Source organism: Terrapene carolina, unplaced genomic scaffold (assembly GCF_002925995.2).
Source record: "Terrapene carolina triunguis isolate 2854851 unplaced genomic scaffold, T_m_triunguis-2.0 Scaffold231, whole genome shotgun sequence".
NCBI classification, from domain to species: Eukaryota; Metazoa; Chordata; order Testudines; family Emydidae; genus Terrapene; species Terrapene triunguis.
The window spans coordinates 3741007-3768394 of NW_020664582.1; the positions used below are offsets into that span (position 1 = coordinate 3741007).

Below are 27388 nucleotides of genomic sequence, written 5' to 3' on the forward strand. Positions count from 1 at the left end.
ATAAAACAGGAGCTCTAATAACAATCTTAAATTTGAACCTTTAAATTATTTGAATCACTAAGTCTTGTGATATCAAATTTTCATTTTTTTTTTATTTTATTTTTTTTAATATAAAGAGCACACACCAAACATGGTAAGATGATCATGTCTGTATCCACTGCTTTCGAACTCTGCTCTTCCAATCTCAAACGCTTGCTGGGTTGCCATTTCTGGGCCAGTGTTCGGATCCTTTCATCTGTTGTAATTACATCTCCATCAAACCTTAAAAGTGACAAATTTTGCAGTCAATGAACTTAAAAGAAGAAGATATATTTGCATTTAAAGCTTCCCCGACTTGCATTTAGAAAGCTCTTATCCAAGTACTGCCTTACTCTTTTGTGAGGTCAGATCAACTAACATTCTCGTTTGATCTTATTAACTGAAAAATATGTTCATGTCTTCCAACTTGATTTTGTAAGAAGCAGATGGTACCAGAAGCTGCTCTGAGTGCCAGCAAGTCTATGGACATCACTCTTCCTCAGTTAGGATGACATTTGAGAAATACTGGTATCTCGCTGACTTTCCATCCATAAAAGCAGTTTCTTCTACAGAGATATACTGTGCATGTGAGTAAAGTTATCCAAAGGAACATACAACATACTTCAAAATGTTAGTTTCTGTCCTCACATCTACAGTTCCAAATGTAACAGGAGTCAATTTTCCAATTACATTTTAGGAAGCACAACAAAGCAGTTCCATATCCTTTTCCTTACAGCAGTTTAGCTTCCCTGTTAACTGAGTAAAAGTTACCTTTCACATTCAATGACTATTTTTCTGCTGGATTCGGTAGTTCACTTACCTCTTTTGAACTTCCAGGAAGAAAGAATCTGTTCTTTTCATCTGCAGCTCATACATGGCACGAAGAATATGCAAAGGTGCATTGAGTGCGTCATGCGTCATCTGAAATAAAACTGAGGTAAGGTTAGGCGAGGAAAGGTGAATTTCAATTGGGGTTATCTCTACACACATTTTCCTGTTCAGCACATGAATAAAGGATTTATGAATTTCATAATCTCTACAGCAATAATTTTCTAAAAACATTAGTAATATTTATTATTGCAGTCCAAGCATAAAATTATACTTAATCTAGGCAATAATACAAGAATCAGTTCATGAATAACTAAAAATTAAAAGTAAAATATGCATTAAAGACCAGCATATGGAAACAATTGTGTGTAATCCAAATGAGGCACAATATCTTCAAAAATGTGAAAAACAGTTAGTCTAATAAGTACCAAGAAACATATTTTGGTTGCTTCATCCAAGCCCTCTAGAGGATCAAGTTTGCTCTGATCCAGATCAATGGGACTAATGGATTGGTCCACATCCTGATCTCGGTCCCTTTCCTCTAGTTGTGTATCCTCACGTTCAGCCAGGGAGCTGATCTCCTTCTTTGAGGAGTACAGCATTATTGACAAAATCTGCATGGAAAAAGGCAACATATGGTAAAACACCTGTAGATAGTATTAGTGTAGGTGCAATTGGCACTTGTAAAGAACATTATAAACACTTGGACCACGTTTATTAACACATGCTTTTCTAAAGAGGAACAGCACTTAAACAGCATTTCCCATTCCATAAATGCTTTACACTTTACAGTCTTCTATGAAGACATCTCAAATAATTAACCATACATTTAAAAAAATCTGAGAACAAATTAATTCTTCAACAAGTTTGAGTATATTAATATTCAAGCACAACAAGATAGGAACACAATAGAGTTAGCTGCAATTATCATCAACAAGCAAAATGGTGTTTTTTAGCCACAGTTTCTTTCCTTAAAAATAAATAAGTTAGATATTTGGCTCCAGTATGCACAGTAACATTAACTACTCATTATTAGGAACGGCAGTAGGGTAACATCACCTTGGTCTTGCCAATTTATATCAACTGTAAGCATCAAGGCTAGTACAGACACCATGAGCAAAACTTCGTAGAGCTTGTCTGTTGCCATAACATAGAAAAGCACACTGCCAATTCTCCCTGCAATAACAGATGTTCAAAAGAACAAAGTGTCCAAGTGTATGTTGGATCTCCCACCAGTTACACATGAATCATTACAATAGTGTATCTGCTTAAGAACTGTGTACAGCATCAGTATCTAATAGGTCTCTTGGAGATCTACGGATACGATTTTTGAAGCTAAAAGCTGGGATTTTCAAAAGGGCTAAAAGAAATTGGAAAAAAAAAATAGCAAGGAGACTTTGGCTCCTACCCCCATTAAGCCCCTTCAAAAAAATCTCAGATTAAATCAGTTCAACACTAGCATTACTCAAAATGTATTTTCCATCATGTTCTGGGAACAAAATGGTAAATATATTTAATATATAAATAATAATGCTTCAAAGAAGGTTAACATGCGGTGAAAATGCAATGCCTTGAGCTTTTATGCCAATGGCTACATCAAATGTACATTTCACAAAATGTTACTTATTCTCTTACCTCCAAGTCTCTGAGAAGCCACGTCTTACTGAAACCAGTTCCTTTGCTGCACTTCTTCACCAGCAGCTTAAGTAAGCCCGACTGAAGAAAGGCTGCTTGGATCTCCTCAAAACCATGAGTCTGTCAAAGAGAGAGAAAAGTTACTGTGAGAGTTGCCTGTTAATACACAATTCTCACTGAGCAGGACCTTCTTTATGAGAAAAATAAAGGAGATTTTTTTTTTTTTTTAATTCCGGCACAACCATAGAGATTCTCACTATTCAAGTCTTTAGCAGTACTCGCAATGAGATGTGTAATACCACTACCACCTCAATGTTGTTAGAGTAAAACTAATTGTACTCTGCACAATAAAAGAGAGGCCAGATGAACTCAAATGCATAATTTTTTCCTCAGAGTTTTGAGAATTCCCCCCCCCCCAACTCATATTTCCTCCAATCTGACCCAAATCTACCGTTATGGTCCAGCAACTTCACAGTCAGCCTTATCACAGAGGAAAATTGATCAAACACATGTCAACAATATTCCTTAATATACTCTTTTGAGCTGTGCTCTCAGCCTCTATGTGCAGAGGCTGCAAGGGGCCAGGTCTGACAAGTGACCTTGACTGTTATTACTTATGTTATAATAATGTCTAGAACCCCTCAAGGATCAGGCCCATTAGGTGAGGTACTGCACACACAGGATGGCCCCTGACCCAGACAGCTCATAGTCCTCACTCCAAACTTATGTAGCTGGTCAGACATACAAAAAAAAAAAAAAAATCAAATCACCTTCAGTGTTCTGTACAATCCTTTAAGAGCAAGAGACAAGACCCAGGTGGCTTCCACTGCCTCTGCATAGCTACTGTCCATGCTGGTCTGCAAAAGGTGGCTGGTTATAAAAGCAAAATGCTGGAGATACTGTCTCAGCTGAGTTTGGGATTCAGTGCTTTCTTGTTCACATTTCTGAGCCAACTGGTAGTCTTTTACTAGAAGAAAATAAAAAACCTGTCATGTTGGAATTTTTCTCTAGGCTCAGTTTATTATACTTATCATTTGTATAATCATAGCACCTGGGAGGCCCAGTCATGGACCAGGGTCCCACTGTGCCAGGCTGTACAAACACAGAACAAAAAGAAAGACAGTACCTGCCCTCAAAGAATTTATAATCTAAAGAATCAATCATTTTTCCATTGAATGTAGCATGACTGTCAAAGTTTCTTGTCTAATCTTATTTCATAACTTCCGGGGTAGGTTTCACAGACTTGAAGTTGTGTAGTATTAAAAAAAGTAGGATTTATCTGACTACATAGCCTCGTTCTTAGCAGTGGGACAGGAAAAAACTGGTTGGGTCACAGCTAACAGGTCCATTTATTGGCAATTAGCATATATCACAGGGCCTTTCCCCCCCCCCCAGACTCCATCTGCTAGTAGGTGGTCATGTCATATTTACTGCCAGAATGGCCATTAAGATATTTGAAGATTCATTTCTGGGCAGCAGAGTGAACCGACCAGCACATATTTATGCTGTGCATTTTCCTTTGGATGGCAGGGTTAACTATATGCAGGAGGAGCAAGTATTTTTAAATCTGCAATTAATTAAAACCTTTTAAATGCTCACAAATAAAGGACAAGACAGCAGCAGTGACCAAACAAACACTGTCAGGTTAACTTCAGATACAAGTACAGTTTTGTGAGGTCTCTGCAATAACAAAATCATATGAAGTGTTATATTCTGTGCACATTTATAAAAGCAACAATTCTTGTACTAGGTGGCGTTATATCAGTTTAGCAGAAACCTACAATTTTTCATCTGCTTTATGGGTGGAAATCAGATATATTTTCTGTAAGGAATCCAGCTCATAAACCTCTGTATAAAATCATTTACTAAAATTTCAGGCTTTGGGTACTCAAAGATACTGTAAGGAAATATCACATGATTCTTAGATATAAGAATGTCAAGGAACCTGTTTTCCTTTTCCGGGTTTTGATGTCTACAACAACCGCCCTGTTTTTCTCAGTGAAGTGCTTTAAGATTATTACATTATGAGGTTCATTGGCATTATCCATATACACGGAGCGAGTTCCCATACACAGCACCTGCATTAGCAGAACAAAGGGAGACAGAGGACTTCAGTTAACAGTCTAACTAACTTTTATTTTTTACATTATCTTGCATACTTGGCTGCATTTTGGTTATAGTTAATATCGTACTTGTTATTTAAACAATTGTCCATTGCCAAATATGTGCTGGTTCACCTCTACCCCAATATAACACGACCCGATAGAACACAAATTCTGATATAGTGCGGTAAAGCAGTGCTCTGGGGGGCGGGGCTGCGCACTCCAGCGGATCAAAGCAAGTTCGATATAATGCGGTTTCACCTATAACGCGGTAAGATTTTTTGGCTCCCGAGGACAGCGTTATATTGAGGTAGAGGTGTATTTAGACATGAAGTAGATTTTTGTGACAAAATACCTCAGGTGCATATTAACAACTTACTGGTACTCCGGTGATATATAGGAGATACCAATATTAAGAATAATGGCTTGTTTTATATTGGTATAAAAGCCCTTTTTTGATGTTCAATGTTATGCTATTCTGGATTTCAAGTTGCTGGTTACAAGTTGCCCACAATGAAATGTATCCAAGCAAAACCCGAGCTATGTAATTATATTGTTTTCCATTAGACAAAGGCCACAACCAACTGTGCAAGAGACGAAGGATGAAGTCTCAGACATATCTTTGAGTTTTATGGCTTTTGTCAATTTCATAGAATCATAGAATATCAGGGTTGGAAGGGACCTCAGGAGGTCATCTAGTCCAACCCCCTGCTCAAAGCAGGACCAATTCCCAACTAAATCATCCCAGCCAGGACTTTGTCAAGCCGGGCCTTAAAAACCTCCAAAGAAGGAGACTCCAGCACCTCCCTAGGTAACGCATTCCAGTGCTTCACCACCCTCCTAGTGAAAAAGTTTTTCCTAATATCCAACCTAGACCTCCCCCACTGCAACTTGAGACCATTGCTCCTTGTTCTGTCATCTGCCACCACGGAGAACAGCCGAGCTCCATCCTCTTTGGAACCCCCCCTCAGGTAGTTGAAAGCAGCTATCAAATCCCCCCTCATTCTTCTCTTCTGGAGACTAAACAATCCCAGTTCCCTCAGCCTCTCCTAAGTCATGTGCTCCAGACCCCTAACAATTTTTGTTGCCCTCCGCTGGACTCTTTCCAATTTTTCCACATCCTTCTTGTAGTGTGGGGCCCAAAACTGGACACAGTACTCCAAGTGAGGCCTCACCAATGTCGAATAAAGGGGAACGATCACGTTCCTCCATCTGCTGGCAATGCCCCTACTTATACAGCCCAAAATGCCGTTAGCCTTCTTGGCAACAAGAGCACACTGTTGACTCATATCCAGCTTCTCGTCATGGCATTAAAGTGTAGTTTTTAGTGTTTAAAAGTAGAATTTGTAATTATCATAGCTCAAATCATTATGTATTGACCAGTATTCCAATTACCTCTGGAAATCCAACAAGTACCAATAAGGTGAAGATATTGGTGTGTTTTAGCTGGAAGGGCAGCTGCTTAATACAATGGTCCGTGAAAGCTGCAATCACACTATGCCACTGTGCAGAGGAGTTCAAAGCTCGGAGAATATCCGCCATGGAGCACGCCCAGTCCAGACCTACACGGCTGGAGAACAAGGTTCGACAGTATTAGGTGGTTTGACTGCAGACTGTTACACAACTATTCTCCCTCAAAACACAAAATCACTATTACATTATTTCCAACTGTCAGAAGGTCTTACTTTTTCATAGCATCACTCGAGGCTTTGAATTCAACAGAAATATGAATGCTATTAATTCCACTCATCATTAAATCATTAAAAAAAAAATCACATTGGCCTGCCATCTTAAATAGGATCAAAGGCCACAATGAATAAAAAAAGTTGATAGAAATTCAAGGCAACACATGGTCTTGCTAACTTTAGTTTAGGACTAGAAATTTTTCCCCCTTCCTTTACTTCTCCTTGTACATGAGTAAGACAGGCTTGGGAAATCTTTCTTCTAGATTTAATTTGCTGATTTAATATTTTGATATAATTGGATGCCAAAATATCTTCACATAATACACAGGACTGTGTATTTCCTTGATTGATGAATCTCTCTCTAAGACAAGTAGATTCTCCGCGGATTCTATCTTTATATTCTGCATGCTTTTCTAATTGGTTTATTAATCTTTCCAATCCCTCTTCCCAAATAAAAAAAACCTAGAGTGCAGAATAATGCTTAACACAGTATTTAACAAAGCATGCTGTTAACCTCCACTCTTCAAGAGTGTTCTACTTCCACTTAAGATACTGAAGACTGTACTTTCAAAGAAACTTTACTATCTCTCCCTGAATGCAAGACTTCTTTCTACCTTGCTAGACCCCTCTACAAAGACAGCTCCCTCTATCCTCCACTATAGGCCTTACCTCCCTATGTTGGTTCTTTCCAGCTTGACCTTTTGATATGACCTACCTTCTCCTGGACTGAGGAACATGTTGGAATTAGGAGGATAGGGAGACAGGTCACATCAAAAGTTTAGGGAGTAGGACTGGCCCTTGCTCTTCTCTAAACCCCAAAATCCTACCTCTTCCACAACAGTGTCCTATATTAGCCTCTGAAAATTACCCATCTCCCATTTGATAGCATCATGTGGCATGACCCTAAGAGATGTTGACTTCAATGGGAGCCCTGGCTAATACGCACTTCACAGGACTGGGATCAAGAATTAGCCCAGATCAGGTTACACTCCTCCCCTACTCCTGTTGAGCATATAAAATCAAGAATTATCTTTATAGGTGAACATTAAAAAGCACCTGTCTAAGCATACGGCTCCCAGACTGAACAAAAGATGAGTAGTCTTCCAGCCTTCTGGCACTGTAGACCCATCTCCTGCTGCAAACAGGCTGTGTTTGGCTGAAAGGACCTTTGTCACTGCAGCATCGACTTCTGCAGGCTTAAGTCTCAGAATTAACTGGCCCAGAAGACCCAGGGTTAAATGATAGGTTTCATTTAAGTGGCCAGCATTGGAGATTACAACCTGAAACATCAGTGGGAGGATCTGTTCCAGGTTAATCAAAGACATTGTGCATCCCTGGGAATAAGAAAGAAAAATCTCATTAGAACAGGAAACATAGCAAAGCCTTTAGTCATAGTTATACAGTATAATGAGGGTTCGAGCAGAAACTTATTAGTTACTCAGTGTTCAGAAACCGTCACCTTTTTGGCTGAAGTTTTCCAGCCTTGTATCTACATAAAGGGGGAAAATTTGAGGGAAAGCTATTCAACCAATTCTCAGCATGAGGGAGTAAAGAAAACACAATTTTAAAAAAAGGTTAAGAACTTTTGGCAGGTAGAAAGTGAAGTCCGGAATGGAAATAGCTCTGGCTGAGAAGATATTTCCATTGTTAAAGAAAAAATTGCTTTTGATTTGAGAGTTAAACACCTATAAAAGTCATACTGGATATAGGCAGTGAATTTTTTCTAGCTAAGCTTACCAAGTGTGCACCCAGAAAAAAAACTGAGACAAATTAACTGCATAGTGATAAGCCTACTCACTGGTGCAAATCAATAGGGACAACCAGAACTGGGGGAAAAGGGCTCCAAGTGGCCCTTACAAGGTGTTTAGGGGATGGGGGTCTGCGGCCTTTTCAAGCTGCTTTCAGTTATGTTTCTTTTATATTGGAAATACTTTTTCCATAAAATAGGATACGGGGGGGAGGGAAGGAGACAAGGAGGAAAATTTACTTTGTGATAAAACCTGGTGCATAAGCCAAGAGCAAAAAAGTTTACACCAAGTTTAGTTGGGCTGATTTAAAGTTAGACAAACAATAAACAAATCTGAACTTTACCTGATGGTTGGCGGTTAATTAATAATGTAACTAAATAACGTAATAAAACACTTCAACATTAGCATTTTGACACAAGCTAGCAAAAAGGAGGAACTAGAGTAGCTCTTCCCAGCCTCTCCTTCTCCCATTACATCATTTGTTTCAGCTTGAATTTTCCCCATTTTTCCTCACAACTCAACCAGTTTCCTGGGGGGTAGGGAGGAAGGGTTTGTACTTCATTCTTACAGATTTGAAAGGTGGTAACATAGCTGCCAGCAAGCCAAGAATCCTCTTCTGAGAGCATTCAGCAAAGACTTGCTCCTGGCTAGGCATTAGAGCCTTCTCTGCCTGCTTTTGGGATGAATCTTCTGAATTTTCAGCATCTGTGTTTTAAATAAACATGAATTTAAAAACAGTAAAACTGTAGAACATAAGTGAAAATTTAATATTTTAAAGTCTGAAATAGTAAGTATAAATAGACACACAAAGACGATGGGCTTGTCTACACAGTGCATTAGTGCACACCAGCGGGCTGTCGGTTCTAGACCACACTAGCATGAGGTGCATCCTGTGTGGACCCTGCTGGCTTGCACTACAAGTTCCTTAGAGTGCGTTAATGTATAGTCTCATTTCAAACAATACTACATTAATGCATCTTTATGACAAGACCTATATCTAGTAAACTGGCTCAGAGACAGAGACTTTAAAGTCACATCATTCTGATTACCATCTTGTGTATCTCCTCTTCCAACTTTATCAACCTTATTTCAGAAGCTTTTGTGTCTTGGACTACTAAAATTAGACCCATTGCTGTGTATACAATCTGAATGAGTGGAATCCCAGCTTTTAAATATTGCAAAAACATTTAACTTCCCACTTCATGGGTTCTCAAGAATACTGACTGCTAAAACTATATCTGAAATGAGCTGGAAAAAAGACAGATTAAACCAAAAAGCTTTGCTTTTAAAGCATGGGTTGTGATGAAGCAGGATTTTTTGGAAGTATTTTTATGTATCCTCTGTGTGCTTCAGTTTCCCCCTATATTGTGCACTGCTACCCAGTGTGGGAAATAGGCTTAAGACTGCTTTCAGGGCTGACCAAGAGACACAGGAGAGAGACAGATGTGTGTGTCCCCTAGCTATCTGAGTGGACTGAATGGGTCACTAAAAGGATTTACTGAGGCCAGCCCATATCAACGGAAAACCCAAGACGACAACGGAAAGCCCCAATCACCAGAACATTTGACACCTAGCAAACAATAACCCAGAGGAAGGAGTTTTTCTCTGCCTTTCAGCAGGCCCTGTCCAAAGAACAAAGGACAGAGATGACCAGCAGGTGATAAAAAAAGAGTTGGTTTCTAGAGGTGGCTGGCTGCTCTCTCCTGGGACTGACTCAGGAGGTCTGAGAGAGACAGAGCCTGACATGGAGTTCACTACAGCATGGCTAATGAACTGCTCAGTCTTGACCAGAATGGACTACGCTTTAGCCTTTATTTCTCTAGGCTAACCCAAGGACTTCCAATACTGTGTTCCAGTTGACTTATAAACCCTACTCTGTTTTGAAAAATGTTGCTTGGGTGCCACTGCAAATACTTGCTGAGGTGCATTCTTGAAGTGTGTATAAATCTTTACAGGAGTCTACCTCAATGGAACTTGCTGGGCAGAGCTCACAGTATTGAAGCAGGAGTACCAGAGCTCAGAAGCTTGAGTCGGGGAGGCAAGGAGGCTGTGGGGCCTACCCTGAAGGAAGGAGTGGGACTCTGTGGGGGTCTGCCACACTGAAAAGGTTCCTCCAAGAGACACTGTTTAAAACAGGGGTCGGCAACCTTTCAGAAGTGGTGTGCCGAGTCTTCATTTATTCACTCTAATTTAAGGTTTTGCGTGCCAGTAATACATTTTAATGTTTTTAGAAGGTCTCTTTCTAGAAGTCTATAATACATAACTAAAACTATTGTTGTATGTAAAGTAAATAAGGTTTTTAAAATGTTTAAGACGCTTCATTTAAAATTAAATTAAAAAGCAGAGCCCCCTGGACCGGTGGTCCGGGCAGTGTGAGTGCCACTGAAAATCAGCTCGCATGCCACCTTAGACACGCGTGCCAAAGGTTGCCTACCTCTGGTTTAAAAGCTGGGGTGTAGCACTGACGAACTGGGACTGTTCTTAATGTGGTCTTTGAATGCTGACTGGGGAGTGTTGGCTGGGAAGGCAGGGGAGTGTGGCTAGGTTGGTCTGCATTGGGGGATGGGAGACTGGCCATGAGGGAGAATACGAGCATGTAACATGAGAACCCAGGAAGGGGTTAGAGGCCCAGGAAACTGAACAAAGGCTGTGGGAGGGGTCGCTGGAGGGGGGAGTTTCAGAGCTGGCTGGTGGAATGGCTGGGAGGGAGACGGGGCTCTGACTCCCCAAGGGGCTGTGGTGCCCTGGGACCCCAAGATGCACCTAATTGGGGGGGGGGAGGGGATCCTGTTGTCTGTGCCTGCAAGACCTATCTTGGACTGTGTTCCTGTCATCTAAATAAACCTTCTGCTTTACTGGCTGGCTGAGAGTCATGATGAATCGCAGGAAGCCGGGGGTGCAGGGCCTTGTGTCCCCCCCCACTCCGTGACAAGCACTGAGCCTGTTAATCCAGGATATGGCAGGCTTCGAACTTGTTATCTATTAGCAGACTTAATTCCACAGCTTTCCCCATTTCCTTATCACTGATGCAAAGATCTCAACAGCAATTCAAAAGGAGTAAGAAATGGGTTTGCAGAGATAATTCAAGTGACAGTTACTGTTAAGTCATCTTTCTTTCTCCTTTGAGAATTGCCTCTACATATCTTCACTCTAGGAAACCCTTCATTTCTGGTTTAGGGAGGAAAAACTGACATTATGAGAACGTTGGCTTGTAATTAGATTCTCCAGTCCCTTGTGAGTATAGTCACACATGGATAATATTGTCCACGGGATCTTAAACCTTGTTTAAATATGTTTAAAGTTATGTCTAACAAATAAATTGTATTATGCCAGGGTGCTATTAAACCATTATTTCATAGTTTACTGACCACAACTTAGTTTTTAAAAAATGTAAGCAGTACTTTCTAGATTACATACCTTAATCAATAAAGGCATCTCTATAAAACCTCTAATTTTATACTAAAAATTTAAAAAGAGACAAGATCATAGGCACAGCACAGCTTTTGATGTGCACTTTCAAGAGAACACAAGGGGAAGGAATGGACTTTAAACTAGTAGAAAAATGAAAACAAAGAATACAGAGAGGGGAAGGAAGAGAAAAAGATTTAAATCATCTCTGCAACTTAATACACAGCAAGCAGATAATGATTATATTGAATATATTCACTTGAGTAATCTAGAGAAATGGGTTTGAAATGCCTGAGAGAAATTTACTAAGCAAGAAAGCATGCTTAATCTTTGTAATGTATTAGATCCAATAGCACTATAATTTGTATGTAGAGATATACTTTACCATAATCACATAACGTATGCAATTCAGTTTGATCTTTCAAACCTACTGCTAGCTATGTGGTAATCTGTACAAATTGAAATTCAGGTAAAATGCTCTGTGTATGCGTATTCCAAAGCCATAACATTATGAGGTCTTGATGCAGCAGCCTGTTTACTTCAACTGAATCTATTTACAAACGTACAAGATAAGGATGGACACAAAAATACAGCTGTGTCTATGTGTGGAGTATGTGTATGTTGGATGAAATGGGAAATCTCTTACCTGGAAGACGTGAAGATGTGTCATCTACAGAATTAAGAGCCAGTGTCTCTGAATCCTGTCTCAAAACATCGTTCTTTGATAAAGGAGCATTAGAAGGATTGCTTTGGCTTTCTTTTTTTTCTACAGAAGACTGAATTTCATCACAAACATCTCCTTTCCCCTAAAAACAAAACAAAATAAATATACCAAGAGACTGAAGAACTATTTAATGCACTGAGTTAAAGCCACAGAAAGAAATTGAGTCAATTATTTTCACTTGGCAAAAAAAGTTATTTTAAATTATAAAAACCCTTCATTGATATATTTCATGCTATGTTTAAGCCTTAAGTTTCCATATGCAAAATGAAAATTACACATTTTTCCTATGTTATATGTAACGTTTCATCCACAAATAAGTTTCTCATACATGGGACACTATTTGCCTATGAAATCAAATTGTAACAGAATTGTAAGGCTGGGGAGGGGCACTACGTCCCTGAAAACTAATTTAGGCGCCCATGGTCCATTCAGAGGGGAAACGTTTTGTCCGTCTCTCACACAGCTTTGAAGAATCAAAGTCACCTTTAGAAATGTGAGGTGACCCAGTGATGCAGGTATAACATGCCAGTTCACTTACTGCATCCCACATCACTGGAGAAAAGAATGGAAATATTTATCACTGTTGAGGATCATACAAGAATGGACATCAACTGAACTGTACTTTGGAATTTCGTAAAGAAGCAGTACTTACATTGCAATGTACAAAAGAGCCTGTCCTTGGCTTTTTATTCATTCCCTTGGCTGCTTTATCACCAGCATGGCCCTCTATAGTGCCACCTGTTGGAGGGCTGACAGAAGTGGTCTCATTCTCTGAGAAAGATTCACCTTCTGGCAACATGCAGAGGAGAGCTAAAGCTTTCAAACCTGACGGGAAAAGATTACAAAATCTATTTAAGGATTGGATACTAAGACATGTAGCCTTTCACAACCAAAATCTGGTAGCTGCTAGCAAGAGACTCAGATATGTTAATCTATATAGAAAGGTGCCACAAGTACTCCTCGTTCTTTTTGCTGATACAGACTAACACAGCTACCACTCTGAAACCTGATTCCAGGATTGTCACTCTAAAGTGGCCAGAACCAGCTACAAACACAGTAGAGAGCTTAGAATATCACCAGGTTCACTCATCACTGGTACTCACAATCTGTTACCATCCCATTTAAGTTCACAGCCATTTCCGGCTTTTTTATACAGGTCTAATTTATAAAGTATGACAGAACAAGCTTTTTCCAAGTTTTAAAGAAAACCTTTAACTTTCAAACACATTTTACATAGAGCTGTATTCTGCTACCTTATGTCACACTGAGTAGAATCTTAGGGCTTGTCTACATTACCTGCAGCGATCGATCCAGCAGGGGTCGATTTATCACGTCTAGACTAGACGCAATAATCGACTGCCAAGCACTCTCCCGTCGACTCCAGTACTCCACCAGGACGAGAGGCGCAGGCGAAGTCGACAGGAGAGCGTCAGCTGTCAACTTACCACAGTGAAGACACCGCAGTAACTAGATCTAAGTACGTCGACTTCAGCTACGTTATTCAGATAGCTGAAGTTGCGTAACTTAGATCAATCCCCCCCCAGTGAAGTCAATGGGACTGTTTCTGCAGCACCTTATTTCACATCATGAATAAGATTAAAAGTATCTGGCCAATAGTGCAGATCAAGAAACACTTTTCACCATGTCATATTTTTTTCTTCCTCAGGGCCCCTGTAAACAAGATAACTGCATCCATATCCAGGCACAGTGTGTCTTCTTAAACTGAAAATTTATGAGAAGTTGTCCCAGTATATTACTCTAATTTTCTTAAGCCTTCTCTTTTCCATCACATGTTCAGTTATCACTAAGAATATTGTTATTCTAATAATAAGATTTCTAAATGATCAGTTATAAAACATTCCCTGTACTATTAGTGAAATGCAAAGTAGCTTCCCTCTGATATTAATATAATATATGGAGATATACCTATCTCATAGAACTGAAAGGGACCCCGAAAGGTCATCAAGTCCAGCCCCCTGCCTTCACTAGCAGGACCAAGTACTGATTTTGCCCCAGATCCCTAAGTGGTCCCCCCAAGGATTGAACTCACAACCCTGGGGTTAGCAGGCCAATGCTCAAACCACTGAGCTATCTCTATTAAGCTAGGCTTTTCTTTCCTTGGAAAACTGCAAAGTGATTAATTAGAGGCTTTGCACCAGGCTCATTCCAACAACTATTGTGTTTCAATAAATGGAGGATTTGGGTCACCTTTTCCATGCTGTGCTTTCATCAGGCAGTCTCCAATGAGCTGTATACATTGATGTTGCAGAACTCTAGCATGACTGAGAATCTGCGAATCAAGTTTCTCTCCTACTTCATCCCCACTTGCCAAGTCTGCACAGTAGAGTGTCAAGGCAGCAAACAGCAGCCAAGAATAGTTGTGGATATAAGGCTGGATGAGTCTCTGTCGGTCACTGATTCGAATGGTCACCATCGGATATATTGTGATGCTGTGAGTAGGAAGGTGACTGAAAGAAAGTGTTTACAGTTTAGAACTTAAGTTTAAATGCAAGTTTTCTTTCTGAAAAAGAATGAAGAATAGAAAGCATGTTTCAAAATTTTTAACTGCAGATCCTTACAAGGCGTAAACTGTCAGAGTTCCACTGGGCTCAAAGGAGCGCTGACGATTTACACTAGTTGAAGATCTGTCCCTAGAACTCCAGCTCTACAAATCAAGTTTATGTGAACAACTTTGGTAGCAATCTTGGAGTGGTGGAGGTAATAAGAAAGTAAATCTCCACATGTGTAAGGAGTGTCTTTCATGCTCACCAACTCTATCTTATCAATCTTCTGATACTTCTGGGCGGTGAACACTTTTAGGACTACAAGGTGTGAAAGATTTGTAACCAAGTTACTTTGAAGTTTGGGGTAGGATTTAGAGCTGAAAACTTTTGCTCAACATTTGCTACTTTTCTCCTAAGGACAATAATTAGATGTTCTGGGGTCAGACACAGGCTCCCAAGGAGTGACATTAGAGTGACTGTCTGTAGGAGGTGTTAATCGCTGCTGTTCTTGCCCACAAGCTGGTGAGTATGGAATCGCATACCAATACCTGTCAGAGTATTTCTTTGCAGAATAACACCCATAGCAAAGATCAAAGTCATCACACACATTGCAGTTCATCCGGCGACCTATAATAACCCCTTGGCAATGATCACAGGCATATTCCATGTTAACCATTTCATGGTCATCCTCATGACCTTTAGGTTTAACGCCACCTAGGTAGAATTAAAAAAAAAAAAAAAGTTTGCATCTGCAATGACCTTTAGGTACAGTATCTATCTTCCCATTCTTTTCATAATGTAATGCCAGTATATGCTTCTTATGTTATTTTTCTTTTCTTTTATTACTATTATTGATTAGATGAGTACACATGACTAGAGAACTCTGTTTATCCCTCTAAGCAGAGAACTTGATCTACAAGCAGCATTAGATAATCAATGGAAGCCAACACTTAATTTATAAGCTCTGGACACCAAAGTTCTGCTAGTAGTTCGGTGAAAAAGGGGAGTCTGAGTTGTGAAGGTATGTCCAAGTTGCAGCAAGTGATCAGATATGCCATATTAAAGAAACTTTTTTACTATATAAATTAGCCTTACCATAGGATCTACAATATGTTGTGCTTTATGAACTGAATGATCAATGTCATTCACATCACCTATATTCTCTTTTCCAGCTCACCATGATCCTTTCGTAGAATATTGCAATATAACTGGTTCCAATAGAACCGATTGAGTTCATTCCAAAAGAAATCCACACTAATCAAATGTGGTTACATTTTTGCTTAGGAGACAAAAATCAAAGATAAAAAGAAGGAGAAAAGATGCAAAGGAGAAATTTTATGTTCAGAATTCCATGCCAAATTCAAGTTCAGATGACACTGGCAACTTGCAAGTTTGAATCCTACAAGCACTTGTGAATTCAAAATCACTCCTCTAGTTGTACTTATGTTAGTGTGTTCATTAAAAAGCACATGAATCAGATATATACTGACAATTTAGGCGGGTGACATTCAGATTAGAAAAAACAGGAAAAATTACGAGAGTTAAGATTTTGGGAAGTTTCCAAAAAAAAAAAAAAAAACTCTCTCCCTTTGCCCATTTCATAGAAAACTTTCTAATGTATGATCTGGAAAGACATTGTTTCGGCTCCAGAAGTATTTTCTGACAAGATCCTTACCTAGGAAACAAGTTTTACATAGATCCATATCATTGCACTGCAAACAGCGGTAGCGATGCCAGGGTGCAATCTCATCACAACCATCACATGATATGTCCACGTTCAATAGGTCACAGTAACGAGCAACAAACATGTGCATCTGGAACAATAAATGGACACAATTTACATGTTGAATCTTCCTTGGTTTTGAGAAAGCCCTTTCGAAACACAAAGCAGAATGTTCCCTTCTGCAAGAAAGCATGATGCATGCACTTCCAAGGAGATTTTCAAAGGCACACAGGGGAGTTCGGTGCCCAACTCACAGAAAACCAGTGGCAGCTTGCTGTTTCTCTCTTTGTGCCTTTGAAAAAAATCTCCTGCAAGGAGCATGAAAAAATAAAAATCATGAGGTCACCTTTCTCTGCTTCTCCGGGTCAGCTTGGGCTATCTTTTCATACCAGGTCTCAAACATTACATCCTGACATTCATCCATCCACTCGGAGTTTTGCTTGTAGTCTGCAATCTCATCTTCTTCACTCCACTGACTAAAAAAAGCTCAAAATTATGTTTGAATGCAAACAGGCTTCCTAATAATGCATTTTGGGATAGTTTATTTAAAAAACTAAAATTCAGACACAATGTGCTAATGAGACAAGATCATGTATTTCACCTAAAAACTAAAGCACTGCCACAATATTCCAGAGACCTCCCCCCCCAGCTACAAAGAGGGTTGTTGGTTTTTTTGTTTTGTTAAAAAAAAAACCAAAAACACACACACACACACACACCGGGGCGAACACACATCACCTGGGAAATCCAAACTCATAGAATTGCTGTTGGGTAATTATGATAGAATATAGGCAAATGAAGATTATTTCCTTCTAGAACAAACGGGCCAAGGGCAAAAGGGTAAGGTTAAAATGAATGCACTATGAGTCATGCACATGCGATGCTCATGCCAGAGGAGTACGATGATGTCTATCTTGCTGGTAACTTGCCAGTAGTGTGATACTGTTTGGCAATAGTCAGTTTAAAAACAAATTTCTGCTAGTGAAGAAATTACTACCCTTTACACATCTCTGTAAAGTTTTCAAAAGCACTTCAGACAATGCGACTTAGGAGCCTAAATGATTTAGTAGCTTTTGAAAAATGGGACATAAATGCTTTTGAAAATTTTACCTCACCTGTCTTCAGTGTCTTTACTACTTGTTTCAAATTTCAGAGCTCATTCTTGCCAAAAACTGTACAAAAACTTAGTTCTATATAAAAATTATAGTCTTGCTGACTTACCAAATCACGCTGTCATGAATACTTATGTTTTCTTGTGACATAGTCATAAGAAGAAGTGGTAACTGTATATCAACAAAAAAGGAAAGATCACTTGGTTCCCAGCTCATATCCAAGAGGTGAAGGAGGGATGTCTGCACGCAGGATAAGGCAGGGAGCAATGATCTAAACAAATTGGGAAAACATGACAGCTTTAATCTGAAGTTGAAGCAGTATGATTTTTGGGGAAAAGAATAAAAGTATTTATCACTAAAGCCTTAAATAAGTTATTGCGTGTTAAATTAAATCAACAGTAGAACCTTACTTTACTAACCCACAAGCTTTCAAAATGCCAATAGTTCTAATCAACAAGTTGATTGTCTCACTATGCAGTTTTAACAGCAGAGTGTGCTGTGGTGCTGTCTCTTGTCACTAATGCTTTGTTATTCTTGCCAAATGTGCTACAGTACATTTACTATTATTGATATACTCCAAAGTGTATACTAAGAGGCAAAAGTTACATTACATATGTCAAAATAAATGAACAAAGTGATCCAGTACTGCTGAATTTTATCCTTGTCCTTACTAATTAGCAAAATTAAGTAAAAAGTGATTTTCTATAGTATAGTAGCACCAAAAAGCCCTAATAATAATTACAGCTAAAGCTAAGATTTTGTCACACATTTTAAGTAAAAGTCACAGACAGGTCATGAGCAATAAGGAAAAATTCTCGGAAGCCCATGACCTATCCGAGACTTTTACTAAAAATATGCAGAACAAAATGGGGAGCTGCAGGCTCCCCACACCACCCAGGGAGTCCCAGTCCGGAGCTCCAGGGCTCCCACGGCGGCCCAGAGCTCGGTCCCCGCAGTTCCCAACTGTCAGGGGTGGTGCAGAACCCTACAGCTCCCAGGCACTGGGGCTCAAGTCATGGAGGTCTCTGGAAGTCACAGATTCCGTGACCCCTAATTATAGCCCATCATGTCAGACTGCATACAAACAGAGGAAAGAATGGTCACACCACTACCAGAATTTACACTCTTATTTGATACAAGGCAATAAAAGTAACTAATAATAGGAGGGAAGATGTGAGGGAGGACAAAGGTAACAAAAATAACATTCCATGTTACATAGGTGGGCTATGTTCCGTACCTGTCATTAATGCTGTTAAATCCCTTCATGGCATTGACCAAAAAGAGAACAAGCTGATAGTAGGACTCTCGAATTTCTTTGTGCAGTTCAGCACCACAACCTTCCAAGTGTCCAAAATAACTAAAAGTTAAAAAGTCAGTTTAGCAGATGTAGAATCCACCACTTTACTTCACACAGCACACTTTGTTCAAATACAAGTAGAATTAGAAGCGAAGCGCAAAACAGGACACCAAACGCAGATTGTTCCTATGGAACTGTCAAAAGTATCAAGATGACTCATAACATTTGACGACCGGGGCCCTGAAAAGTCCAACTCAAATAAATTTTCAAAACACACAGCAAGAAAGCAGCTAACAGATCTTACACAGCACTCTATAATGAGAACTCAGTTTGCGCAGCAAGTCAGAGGCAATCAGCTTTAGAATCTACGCAGACACATTATAATCACCATCTTTTAAGAGTTATGTTGAACACCTGTCAGTTATATTTAAAATTAATTTATCTTTCCAAACCCCAATATTCACAGAGACGCAACTGAACGAGTAAAAAGATGAGTTGGTAAAACACTAGCCATAGGACACTGCCAGAGGAAGCTAGTTCCACAACTAAGTATCTAACTGCAGATTAGCTAATACATTAATTCATGGAGAAAAGACTCAAAAGAGAAAAGAACTCTCCCAAGCAAGTATTGCTGACAGAGCAACTAAAATTAATCTAACCCAGGTAGCCTAGCTCCAGCTTAAATTCTTATTGAAGGAAAAAGATGAACCGATCCTACTTAGGCAGCAGTTTAAACTGAAATAATAAACAGAAAGCTAAAGAGTGTGAATGTCTAAGACTATTCTAGTCTAATTTTCTGTGTTTTCTGTGACCCGGTTAGATAATTGGGAACATTTTAATAGCTATACGCTGCGGGTAAGCTGCTGACCCCTGTTGGCATAAATAGGAATACTGAAACTAAATCTCCAAGTACCAATATGAAAATGTAAACGATCAAAATGCACCATAGAAAGTGTGCACAGAATCTTAAATATTGATCTGAGCACAATATATGCACTTGCTCTTGTATCTGTATTCACAAGGCCATCACTTCTCATTCTTTTCACCCTGGGCAATCAGTATTGAGTCAGGGCATGTAGACATGTTATACAGAATAGTGTTAGCTCCAATTTTCTAAGAAAGATACTTACTTTGTAAAATCTTTCTGGCAGGCCAGAAGTTCCAAGAGAAAGAGTACACAAGGTGGATGGAAACAGTGCGGCTGCCCAAGAGATTCTAAACACTGGCGGATTGTCTTCAGCACTTCTAGGATACTTTGGGCTTGGGCTTTCCTCAAAGCAAGGACCTTTAAAATACTAGGAAAAACACAAACTCCCAATGACAACTTCAAAACACCCGTTCTTCAGTACCTCATAATGCAATCAACACTTGAGAAGTTAAACAAGTTTGATGAGTTGGCACCTAAATTATTAACTGTACTGTATATTTCCTTGAACACCATGGTAATAACAATAATGGGTTATTTACAAATATTTTACCCAAAGTCACAGGGTGAGTGGCAGAGCCAGGAATAGAACCCAGGATTCGCAACTCCCTGTTCCAACCTCTAAACCTTGGGCTGGTTCTGGAAGAATGTCCTCTAGTTAAAATTTGCAGATTGGCCCTTTGAAGATCCCTTCTCTAACTGTTCTAGATCTGTTATCCAAGACCCACTAACTCAGCTAGGCAGTTGTAATTTCCAGAAGCAGTTCCTTCCCCATTCAACCACAGACAGGAAGTAACACCACCTCACAAGCAGATTTGATGAAGCAGGGCAAACTGCAGCATAGGGACAGTAAGGGAATGTAATCACTATTCATAATCCTGAAGTTCTATGTGAGTTAAATGAGTCAGATTAAATATTCCTTGGGAACCTAAGGTGGGTTGTGAGCCATAAATTTGATGCCTTGATATCAAAATATAATGGACTGTTTTTCAAGTACCTGAAATTAGAGAAATATTACTAAAGATAAAAATATACTTTATCTCATCATCTGAAAGCTCTGAAGTCACTCAACCTTAAATACGATGGACTGCGAATTTTCAAGTTTGCTCACCTTTCATGGGAAAGTGATTGATCCTTAATAAAGTCTAATATATTTTTCAGTACAGGATATTTCTCCTTCACAGTGGGCACGGATTTAGGCTCTTCCATTGATCTAAAAGATAGCAGCCTTAGTCTTCCACGGCTGAACTGAGATTTGCGAGTTGGAGTGGAGGGAGGAGATGCTTTGTCGTCTTGCTGTGAAACTGTATTTTCAAGGGGCTTACTTTGAGATTCAGAGGCTACTTCTGTCTGGGGTGGGTCTGGCGCTTGCTTAATCTTTGTGTCAGAGTCTACCACTCGACCCCTTTCTGCAGAAGCAGGGTGAATTACTCCATTCGAAGACAATGAGTTTGCTGCTTGAAAATCTGCTTCTACGATAGAACTAGTCCTTTGACGTTTATCATCGTGGTACTGTTGGACATCCTCTACTTCTGAAGCATCCCAGTTATCAGAAGCAAGATCTCTTGCCTTTTCTCTCACAGGCAAAAATTTTAACAACAATAAGCTCTTCTGAATACAGTGTTTTGCTGCAGTATAAAAATTGGTGGGGGGGGGAAGGGAGGCAAGTTAGTAGAATCACCAGATCAAATCTTGTGTAATACCTTTCCTATGTAATTTAAGTAGAAATTGGCTCTTATTTTTTGGCTCTTAAATTTTTTATCTTCTGGCCAGAAAGTCCTGGAAGTATGGTTTCCTGCCCCTTGATAGTGAGTGTCTGGATCTCCCAATATTAAGTGCCTATCCAAAATATTCACACCAACCATACAAAGCATGCAATATGTGAAGTGTCGTTACAAACAACTTTTTAAAGTGACGGTTCAACCATCAGTAAGATGATCCAGTGCACTGGTTGTTTTCTCATTCTTTAGGAAAAATCTCTGGAGACAGTGCACATCACATCAGCTAATTTATCCCTGTCCACAAACATAAGATAGCCTAAATTACTAATTAATTTCCTTGAGCACAGAAAAAATGAGAAGAGCTACATAAGATAAAGTTAGGCTAAGCCATCAGGAAAGACACTTACCAAGGATTTCTGGGTTCACTTCACTTGTTTCTATATTCTGTTTCTCTGCTGTATCATTTCCTTTACCCATCAGGAACTTCTGCTTCATTTCTAACTGTAGATAGGAAGTTAATTAAATTAATTAAAAATGTGAAATCCTGCCTATCCAGATGGCATGGCAGCATGAAGACTGTACCACAATTAGAGAATCTCATTAGTCCACTCCTGAGATTCTTAAGACACGCTAAGTCTCCAATACAGGACTAGTCCTTTATGGTCTAGAACGTCTTGCTGGTCAGCCTGTGGCACAACCCAGTGAAATGCACTGAAAAGCTTGACTCTTTCAAGCCAAAAGAAAGCTGAGCTGATGATACCAGTTCTTTCGAAGACATGTTGTGCACAACAAGCATTAAATCAGGTAAAAGTAAGTATGTGTGTATCTCTTCTCTTTTCAGCAAAGAGATCTGATCCCTGTGCATATCTTTAACCACAGCTGGTGATTTAAATGACAAAAAACCCACAATTATTTTACTACTCTTTCCTCTCCTCCTTTTAGCACAGCAGAACCAAAATAAGTACATGAGGGAGATCTCTCTTTCTGGCTGATGCATAAGCTCTGGCATAGGCTTCCAGGGGTAATTGTGGACTCCCTGTCATTGTAGGTTTTTAAGGACAGGTTAGACAAATACTTGTCAGTATCATAGAAATGTGGGGCTGTCATTGTGGCAACTCTGCCGCAGCACAATAGGCTGAACTTGATAACTTCTGGAGGTCCATTCCAGCCCTCCATTTCTAGGATACTATAATCAAAAGAATTCCAATTGCAGGGCAAAATTCTACCTCTGCACCTTCATTGAAAAGCCTAGGGAAGAGCTTGGCTCACAGAATCTTTAAATACTGGTAATGATGCATGAAATGAAAGGCCTAAGCTGGACTATTAAAGCCAAAATTGACTTTGCAGGACTGGCAGTCAGGAAAAACATCTTTTTACTTTTAAGTTGAACAAATTTGATCTGCAACCATTGAGAGAAAATAAAAACAGACCTCTCCCCCCACACACACACACAAAATAAAACCATTTTTACAAGGCATTTCAAAGTACAGTGACACAGACTCCGCATTGGGACTCAGGAGCAAAAATCTATGTGAAAGAAGAAAACCCAAATAGAAATAATCATCCTGAACAACCTTACCATCCATATTCTAATCCCATCAGCCAGAGAATATACTTGTGCAAACTCTTCATTCAGAGGCACCTTGCCTCCACTGATGACTGTGAAAACAAAAAAAGAGGAAAGTCCTTTTATTCACGGCTTCAGTTTCGCATCACTCAACGATTAAAATAAAATAAGATACCTGCAAAAGGCTGTGATAGACCCTGTCATCTACCTCTTAAGGCAATGCCAGGCAGGTTGTTTTGTTCCCTATTGTTCTTATGGATATACTATAAAGGCTGGTAATGCATTAAAACCCATCTCCTGTACCCTGACAGCAGACTTATTTGCAAAGTTGAATAATGAATGAGTATGTACAGTTACAGTCAATACATATGGGTCCTGCAAATGTACAGGCAGGACAAATAGAGGCTATTCCCAGGACTTCAATGGGAGTTGCACGTGCTCAGTACCCCTCAGAATCAGGCCCTGAGAGTCCAAATAGCACTTTTTTGTTCAACAGATGAGCACTTACTTCAGATAGCATGTTATGACATAGAAGTAGTGTACTGCACATTAGAAAGAAAAGTTGGCAACCCTATTCTCTGGAAAGGTACAAGTTGCAATACCAAGAGCCAACTGGATGAGTTAGGAGCAGAATATTAACTTAAACCCCACAGTGGGTTGCAAGCTCACTTTCCAAAGCATGACACTATTTAGGGGCTTCATTTGCATTTCCTCCCCAAACAGTACTGCTAAAATGTAAATACTTTGTTCCTTGCTGTTTAGGAAATGTTTAATGAGAGCTGAAAATGGCTGAATGAGAGAGAGTTGTGTTCTAATGGCGCAACTCGTGGGAGACAGATACCTTTGAGTTACAATCCCGGTTCAAAAACCAATGTCCCTTGTGGACTTGGTCAAATCACAACATCTCTGGCTTAGTTTACTCATCTTTAAAACAAGGATAACCCTATTTGCCTATGCGACTTAGAGGATTTGTGATGATTAGCTAACCTTCGAAAAGAGTTGTGATGATGAAAAACACTAACAAAGCATTATAATCTTATTACAGTCTATTGTGGCACAAAGTCTGCCTGGTTGGTGAGTGCAGCGCTGTAATATTTTCTTTATACAGGATGAAACATCTAACCTTCTGAATACTTTTGAAACTAAATACATTTTTCAAGTTTTACAACCGAATTATAATATGATTTCTTACAAAGCATCAGCCTTCATTATTGATATATTCACTAATATAAGAGTTACCATATTTTTGTAGCTTCCCATATAAATCTGGAGTGAGATACACCAAAGCAGCAAATGTGGCGTTCACAGCTTGATCAACAGTGGAACCAGCAACTATATCTGTCTTTGGGGCCTGTTTTTTACATGCCTGTATAAGTCCTTTGAAAAGCTCAGAATTTTGCCCACAGAAATCCTGGGAAGGATCTGATTTTGCAAAGTCGAGAAGAAAGTTACGGCAGTCATCCACATGAGAGTTCTTAGTCTAGAAAGAGTATTAAAACATTTACTTAATATCAGTTTAAAAATGCTTGCATCTCATTTATATATTTGAACAACCCATACCTCAGACAGACGTTACAATCAAAATGACAACTTAACATAAAGGGCACAGAACAAAAATTTCTCTTCTTTTGAGAATTCAGCAGCCCATGAGATGGCCACCTCAGCCTAGCAGCGTACAGTTAGAGATGCGTCAGCTCATTAAGCCTGAATAAAACCACTCTCGCATAGTGTTTTCCTACCCATAAAACAGAAGCAGTGGCCTAAATACCTCTTTATTTTGGTGCACTTGACTGGGTTCATTTGCTTCCAAAGTCGCCTCAGGACACATCTGATGCCTGAAGACAGGTTTCCATAAAGGAGAATTAAGAACTGATGTCACTTTTGAAGGAGGCAGCTCTGCTTCACTACCTAGCTCTGCAAAAACAGTAAGACAGACATGGATTTATGTTCAATACTAAATATTTTTGTTCAATTTTATATGACTGCAAAAATGCACAATTTTAAACACCTGCCGCGAAAGGAAAACAAAAAGGAAATGGCATGTGGAACAAAAAAATGTCTCAGACTGATGGTTACTCATGATGTTTAGTGCCACATATGCAGCAGACAGACATCACACCACTCCTGTACAGTCTTACTGCTGACATTAATGCAGATTAAAAAATACAATGCTACAGCATGTTACTATTCTAAAAGGCCCTACATTTAAGCATCTAAGCTGTACTCATGACCATAGTATCTGACTACTCAAAGCACTTTACAAGCTACAGATACAGGGATATTACTTCATCCACCATAACCTATAGCATGCAACAAAACGCATATAATGTATACATTGAGGTACAGATTTTTGAAAATAGAAACCCTAAACTTAAGTTCCCAAACCCACAGCTAGGCATCTGCCTGACTTTCTGGAGTCCTGAAAACTTGAAAGCTCCTGTTGACCTCAATGAGAACTACAGGATGCTCGGCACTTTTGAAAAATAAAGCACATGTCTACATATAGACGTAGGTTCCTAACTTTGGGCTCCTTTTTTTTGAAATCTAATTCATATATGAAACATACATATACGATTGTAATACCTGTGGCCAACCCTTTGTATGTTGTCTATCTTCACAGGCCTAAACCCCCGCAAACACATGCATTCTTAACTTTACTTATGTCAGTAACCCAATTGAATTCACTACTCATATGACTGAAGTTAAATATGTGCAGAAGAGATTGTGGCACCAGGGCCTTGAATAGCAAGCTCTTTGTGGCAGGGATTGCACCTCCCTGTGCCTGTAGACAGTGCTTAATATATTGTGGGTGATACCAGAATACATGTAAACAATCAAACAGAATGGTGACTGAAAACTTCAGGGAAAGTTTAGGTAGACAGAGCAGAAATCTGGCCAAATCACATGGACAGGTTCTGCACTACAAAGCACTCATGAAGTTTCATACTGACCCCTCAACACACACAAGCAGAAGTTAATATCAGAATGAATTTCGCATTATGGTTCAGAGGTCTAGTAAATAAAACTACAGATTACGCTGACATATGGTGCTCTAATACAGGAACTGAAATAAGTGTTCCCCCAGCTCCTTTTAGATTCAAGAAATTCCAAATAATCAAAGGGAACATTTTAAAATCAGCATAAATTATGTGCTATGAATTCTTACTTTTTCCATTTTCTGGTGCAAATTTAACGAAATCCTCATGAAATCCACAGAAAAGATACAGCATATGCAATGGCAATGAAAGATTCCCCCCACACAATCTGCTTTGACACCTAACATGACCACCTCCAGGGGTCAGAGTAGTTCTGTCTCCAAGTCCATTCCACTCTTGGCCTCTTAAGACTGCAAAGGGTGCCAATAGTGATGGAGTTTTTTTGTAATTTTCCCAGAGAGAAGGTTAAAGAGGTAGCATAGGCAGCAACCAAACTTGCTGCACATAGCCCACTAAAAAGTCACCAGATGGTTAAAAATTTTGGTCATTCCCAACTTGGTCTGTAACTGGCAACCTAGTCAGGATTTTCTGTTTTCAAATATGAGTGGGCTGGAACAACATGTATTCCTTTCAAGAATATAAAATATTAGATTCTTGCACCTCATCCCCATCCTGGAAGCAGGACTGCTAGAGAAACTAATTCAACTTACCCAGTTGGGATTTCAGTGCCATACTCCGCGAAGCCAAGCGCCCCATCAACCTGGATACAAGCAGCTGTAAATCCAAGCCCCAAGAAACTGCGACATCTGGTAGGCCATAAGCAGTGATGGAGAACTTGTAGCCCCACTCATTATTACTGCTGTCAGAGTGAAAGAGAAACTGCAGCCGTGGGCCAGCCTTAAAGGTCACTTTCTACAGAGCAACAAAACAGTCATTTTGCCAAATGTACATGACAGGAAGACATTTTGGGGTATTGAATTTCCTTCAGCAATTGTGTTTTTCAATATTCTCACGGTTTCTCTGTAATATGTGCTAGCCCCCCACTACATGACTGAAAAGCCTACAGCAATTAAAGTTTCAACTTTCTAGTCAAAAGAATAATTGAAAGTTTCAGCCCACAATACAGCTTTTAATGTTAAAAAAATATAACGGCAGGGAAAGGTTACACTGGAGTAGCACCTGAGTGGCCACAAGAAAATAATAAATGAATTCAACTTGCCATCTCAAGATTTATTTAAAATTAATGGAGGTACAAGGAGATCAGAGAACAATTTCAACTGTATGTTTAACTGCAGTGAAACATGGTTTTCTACATGCTAGCTGGTAGTGAGTTAATCAGACATTACTATTGGAAAGGACTTTCTGCGTCATTCATTCTATTCATTTGCATCACTGTGGAATTACAGATTTCTCCCCTCCCTCCTCCCCCTCTGAGCATTAGAGGTGGGTGTGTGC

The 27388-nt window shown here is 39.5% G+C and overlaps 1 protein-coding gene across 1 annotated transcript in view; it reads right to left on the minus strand.

Moving 5' to 3' along the window:
* ZZEF1 (zinc finger ZZ-type and EF-hand domain containing 1) overlaps nt 1–27388 on the minus strand; it is a 79224-nt gene that overhangs the window by 16411 nt on the left and 35425 nt on the right. The window contains exons 24-47 of the mRNA XM_024207641.3: nt 26644–26845; nt 24766–24911; nt 24237–24477; nt 23010–23089; nt 21838–21931; nt 20821–21337; nt 19915–20079; nt 18725–18844; nt 17597–17758; nt 16722–16851; nt 16328–16466; nt 15201–15366; nt 14357–14616; nt 12801–12973; nt 12071–12230; nt 8585–8721; nt 7325–7602; nt 5979–6153; nt 4427–4559; nt 3252–3448; nt 2482–2601; nt 1275–1460; nt 839–939; nt 126–261 (exon numbers count right to left, since the gene is read on the minus strand). Coding sequence (XP_024063409.2) covers nt 126–261; nt 839–939; nt 1275–1460; nt 2482–2601; nt 3252–3448; nt 4427–4559; nt 5979–6153; nt 7325–7602; nt 8585–8721; nt 12071–12230; nt 12801–12973; nt 14357–14616; nt 15201–15366; nt 16328–16466; nt 16722–16851; nt 17597–17758; nt 18725–18844; nt 19915–20079; nt 20821–21337; nt 21838–21931; nt 23010–23089; nt 24237–24477; nt 24766–24911; nt 26644–26845 — 4218 coding nt within the window. The remainder of the gene's footprint in view (nt 1–125; nt 262–838; nt 940–1274; nt 1461–2481; nt 2602–3251; nt 3449–4426; nt 4560–5978; nt 6154–7324; nt 7603–8584; nt 8722–12070; nt 12231–12800; nt 12974–14356; nt 14617–15200; nt 15367–16327; nt 16467–16721; nt 16852–17596; nt 17759–18724; nt 18845–19914; nt 20080–20820; nt 21338–21837; nt 21932–23009; nt 23090–24236; nt 24478–24765; nt 24912–26643; nt 26846–27388) is intronic.